Source organism: Prionailurus viverrinus, chromosome X (assembly GCF_022837055.1).
Source record: "Prionailurus viverrinus isolate Anna chromosome X, UM_Priviv_1.0, whole genome shotgun sequence".
In the NCBI taxonomy this organism is placed as follows: Eukaryota; Metazoa; Chordata; class Mammalia; order Carnivora; family Felidae; genus Prionailurus; species Prionailurus viverrinus.
Window position 1 is genome coordinate 15,873,245 of NC_062579.1, and position 5,597 is coordinate 15,878,841.

Genomic DNA, 5,597 nt, shown 5'->3' on the forward strand with positions numbered 1-5,597 from the left:
GGAATATTATTCAGTCATAAGAATGAAAAAAAAGAAAGTTTGCCATTTGCAATGACATGGGTGGAGCTAGAGAGTATAATCCTAAATGAAGTCAATCAGAGAAAGACAAATACCATACGATTTCACTCACTTATATGTGGAACTTAAGAAACAAAACAAAGGAACAAAGGGGAAAAATAGAGACAGATCAAGAAACAAACTTTTTTTTAATGTTTACCTATTTTTGAGACACAGAGAGAGACAGAGCATGAGCAGGGGAAGGGCAGAGGGAGATACACACACAGAATGTGAAGCAGGCTCCAGGCTTTGAGCTGTCAGCACAGAGCCTGACGCAGGGCTTGAACTCACAAGCTGTGAGATCATGACCCGAGCTGAAGTTGGACACTTAACCAAATGAGCCACCCAGGAGCCCCGACAAACTGTGAATTATAGAGAACAAATTGATGGTTACCATAGGGGTGGGAGGTGAAGGATGGGTTAAATAGGTGATGGAGATTAAGGAGGGCACTTGTAATGAGCACCGGGTGATACATGGAATTGCTGAATCACTATATCATACACCTGAAACAAATATAATGCTGTGTGCTAACTGTACTGGAATTGAAATAAAAACTTAAAAAAGACCTGACAAACATGAACAAAATACTTAATGGCCTTAATTAATATAACTGAAGAAATCCTAAAAGGGTACTTGCAAATTGAATCCAGCAACACGTTAACAAACACAATCACATGTGATATGCTTTCTTAAAATAATGTAATGCGGTTCAGTATTAGAAAGGCTACGGATTATATCATTATGCCATAGAAAAATTATTGTTATTCAGTCGGAGGTTGAAGGGGCAATTGATGAAATTCCCATTCATGTTTTGAAAATTCAGAAAGCCAGAAGGTTATAAACATGATGGCTCACAGATTTCTCATTCATACAGATTTATGTATTTATGTTTATCTATACATATTTTAATATATATTTTATGTCATGTATCTTTCATATATATTTCTTATGCTAAATGGTAAAGCAATAAATGCCTTCCCTCTAGAGTCAAGAATATGAGAAATATGATCATTTTTATTACCTTTATTTAACACTACTTAAGTTTTAAGACCAGATATGGGTTATAAATCCAGAAAAAGAACAGACAACATCATCATTTTTTGAAAAATAGAACACTACCAGTCTTAGAAGTACAACAAAAATTGAATGAAACATATTTAAATTATGAAAATAGCGATAAGAGACTGAGTTACATAATAAGTATACAAACTGCAAGGATGGCAGAAAAAAAACTAGTTAGAAGGTATAATGGAAAATCTATTGTCTTCAGATTTAAACAATAAAATATAAAGTGTCTAAGAGCAAACTAGATAAAATGAGCAGGACCTATGAGCAGAAAACTATAAAACTTGACTAAATACCATAACGAACACTTACATACATTGAAGAGAGACACCATGTTGTCGGTTACAAAGACTAAATATTTTAAAATTGCCAACCCTCTCCGAAGTATTTTCTAAATCAAATCTAACAGCAAGAAGCTAGGCATTTTTAGTTCAAATTTTGCAGAATGTTCGCTTAGATCAATCAGGAAGCAAGAATAAATAAGAAATATTTTTAAAGCAAGACTTGTGTAATCAGATACCACAGTGTGTTAAGTAGAGTAGTTAAACTCAGTGGTACTATTTTGGGAAAAGACAAATGAAACAACAAGGTAAAAATTCTAAGGGAAATGTGTATTTAATAACTCATGACGTTAATGTAAACCAAACCAATAAAGAAACAACAGGCACTCTAATAAATAACGCTGAGGAAGCACTAATGCGGCAAAGCAGGTTGATCTCTACTTAACTGCAAGATAAATTAGAAGCAAATGAATGATCTGCGATTTTGAATACAACCTTATAATTTCTAGAAAACTAGCATATTTCTCAGATCCAGTGGATCTTTTGCAGCTAAAGACAGAGAGAAACCAGTTTTTCTTTAAACATAAATACTTTTTTTTAGCTCCAGTACATTTTATTGTATTTTTATTTTAAAAGGACAGAGAACTAGAGATCAGCAGAAATGCTGTTAAAACTGCTGTTTGCTTAAAGTCGTTCATATTAATAAACAAGAGATTAAGTCTCTGAGTTGAATTTGACAAAATGAAATCACTGCCTTCTGATTTAACTTTCAGGGGTAGGACAGCAAAACCCAAGCATCAGACTTTCTTTTTCTGTCCATCAACACAAATAACAGTATCAATACATATGATAGTATAAAGAAATAGACACATAGTTATGTCTCAGGTCTCACAACATGAGATACTATATTTACCTCCTAAAGTAAATTCCCATTTTTTTCCTGGGATAGCAGATTAAGAGAAATGTTAACTCCCCCAACTTCAGGTAATTTAGTAACTAATTTTGATTTGCCACCAGATCCAGATACTATGGTGTGAAAAACTAAAACACCCGAATGTTTTCCATGTCATTTAGCAAAGATAGGAGGAAGGAGAATCCTCTGCCAAAACTCACCTGCTACTCCACCTTGACCCCTTTTCTGATTATTCCCTCAGTTCCAGTGTTTCTAAATTGTCAATCCACCCCACTGAGCCTCACCCCAACTTTTAACTCCTTTTGCAACAAGAGACTAGTTTCCTTTGTCAACTAATTCCTAATTTTCCAGGAAACTCTTATTTTTCTGATCTCACATTAATCATATACCATTTTAAATGGAAGAAATTGCTATAATGCTTAAAATAATTCAAGTCAAACTGAAAACTAGATTCCTTTGGTGTTGTGGAAGATACGTTTCAAGCGTTCTGCAAATATATGGGAAAGTAGCAGGAGAACTTACCCTGCCTGGATTCCTAACTACTTGGTATAGTATTATAATCTTGCTTTGATTACTAGCTAGGATAAAAAGGGAAAGAAGCAAAGGCCAAAAAGCATGCATTTTTTGGAAAGAAAATGGCACTTGAAGATTTCTCGGGAGTTCGCCAAGGCATTTTTATATTCATAAGGATTGTCAAACTTAGTACATCACAGTTATTTAAAAGGAAAAGATTGGGACTCCTGATTACCACTGAGTTTGGCAGAAACGCACGTGTATATTCCTCCCTCATAATCACACAGTCCTTTTTTTTTAATTTTTTTTTAACGTTATTTATTTTTGAGACAGAGAGAGACAGAGCATGAACGGGGGAGGGTCAGAGAGAGGGAGACACAGAATCTGAAGCAGGCTCCAGGCTCTGAGCTGTCAGCACAGAGCCCGACGCGGGGCTCGAACTCACGGACCGCGAGATCATGACCTGAGCCGAAGTCGGCCGCTTAACCGACTGAGCCACCCAGGCGCCCCAACACAGTCCTTTTATTAAGGACAGGGAATGTGACCACAGAGCAGAATTAATGAAACAATTTATAAAGACTCTCCGACCAAAAAGAGATGATCACAATCCAGCTTTACTAGATTACAAAAGACTCCCTTTACTCACACATTACTTTCCATACCTCTGACACATCTGAAAAATACTTGTCTGTGACTTACTAGATGGTAGGGAATGAGCCCTTTTAGATACATTACAATTATCTGTAGAAGGATTTGGTATCTTTCTCCTGTTAACATTAACTGAATGTTTCAACTGGATCTTAAGAGATGGCTGTCAGTTTTCATTTTCTGAGCCTCTCCGAGATTTTAAATGCTCTCTATCAGTCTGTTTTTTGAACTTCTGGTCTTTGGAATACTTCCTCTGCCCACTTCGCAATTTGTCTGGAAGTGAAGATATAGGACGTAGCTGATATTCATCTGGGGACCCTTTTTGCCGGTTGGGTTTCATTTGTTCTTTGTCTATTTCTTGCTGAAGCTGATATGCAAAAAACCAGTCCTGCTCCTCCTGTTTATTTCTCTCAGAAGGCAAGCATTCCAAATCTATGACATTCTCGGTAACGTTGATTTCTGTTTCCTCTGGAGCTGAGGAAGCTTTGGGGAACATTTTCTTTCTTTTTGCAGAAATGCATGGACCCGTGACTGCTTCAAACAAAGATTCCTGGTTTTTTCCTTTGGAAATATCTTCACTGATCAGTAGGCAATCGTCTTCATTTTCTGTGTCAACTTTGTTACTTTCAATTATCTGTGTCATACCTGATACAGTGCATGCACTCTCTGTTTCTCCAAAGCAGGGAACTCTGGCTTCAGGTCCCTTGTTATTTAGGACACGTAACTCTTTATCACGATTGCTTCGTGTCATTTTAATTTTTTGTTGAAGGCACCATTCTCTACCGTTGTCATGCAACTGAGGTACAGGTGACTCTACTGAAGACTGTGCAGCCTGTTCTTGAATGTCCATGGATAGTTGTGGAAAAACTGTTGGCATATCTTCTTCACTTACTGTATCTTGCCACACAGGGCTTTTTATGACAGTATTGTCAGTTTCCTTGGACATGGAGATATTCCTGCTTTCTTGGGCAACTTCAGACCGTGATGTTGACCCAAACTGAAATTTAGGTGAGAAGTATGTCTGAATATCTCCAGTGTTGGTGTTTCTCTTCTTACTTTTCTTTGGAGACTTGGCTGTGACCGTACCAGGTTTTGTGGAATTCAAAGGAGAAGCCAAGTCCTTTCTGTCACAGTAATTAAGATTAAAGCTTAGCTTTCTTGCTAGTTCTTCATCACTTTTCAGTTGTTCCGCCAGCTCTCTTTGCCTTTTTCGTGACTGCCGTCTTTCCTCCTCTTCTTCTTCTGCCAATAATCTCTGTATGTATTCTTTACTCAATTTTTCTTCATTTTCTTCAATGGCTCGTCGCTCTGCCTCCATCTTGCTTACCTCCTCTTCATATTCTTTTCTCAATTCCCCGGGCTTACTTAATAAGCGAACTGGCTTAAAGTCATCAACCATCTCCTCTGATTTCTGCCCAGACATTCTAAGCCTGCATTCTTCTGGATAGTGTTTTTGAATTATCTGCCACAGTTCCAGGTTGACAAGGGAATTTCTTCGGGCATGGTACCGGGTCCACGAAGAGATCCGGCGGCGACAGAAAGGACAGCATAAACTTGCCTTTTCGATAGTTGACTGGAAACATTGATTACAGAGTGTGTGGTTACAAGGCAGAGTTATGGGCTCGATTAAGATTTCCACACAGATGAGGCACTGGCATTCCGACAAGGAAGGGATGGCGTTTTGGGACGCGGCCATTTTAATACGCTAAAAAGTCATATTTGGCATCAATACCAGCTGAGGAGGCTTCCTTATCTCAGTGTGGCCAGGTCCAAGACTGCCCACGCACAAAGCTTCGGGACCCCAACTCCACGAAAAACACTGTTTTCCCCTCGGGGGGCCAGAGCACGGCTCCCGTCTGACTGTTAGCGTGCGGCCAACACGCAGAGGAGCATGGGATGACGCAAGCGTCCGGCCTCTGTGCGCCTGAGCCCACGCCCTCCTTTCTTGCGTCAGCCGTGAAGCCTAATGTTTGCGACAGTGCCGTAGCAACCCAACGTGGGCTAGTGACCAAAAAACATTTAGCTTCATAATATTAGTTTTTTAAATTTAGAAGAAAAAATGAACAAAAATAACAAAATGGATGCCACGGAAATCTTTGAAAAATGACAAGGGATAAAT

General features: G+C 38.5%; 1 protein-coding gene across 1 annotated transcript; it reads right to left on the reverse strand.

Moving 5' to 3' along the window:
- Positions 1 to 3,438: 3,438 nt before the first annotated feature.
- LOC125157278 (E3 ubiquitin-protein ligase RNF168-like) lies at positions 3,439 to 5,338 on the reverse strand. The gene is given in 1 exon segment (XM_047843834.1): positions 3,439 to 5,338. A coding segment is annotated over 1 exon segment (1,695 nt). The 5' UTR covers positions 5,175 to 5,338; the 3' UTR covers positions 3,439 to 3,479.
- Between the last annotated feature and the right edge of the window lie 259 nt (positions 5,339 to 5,597).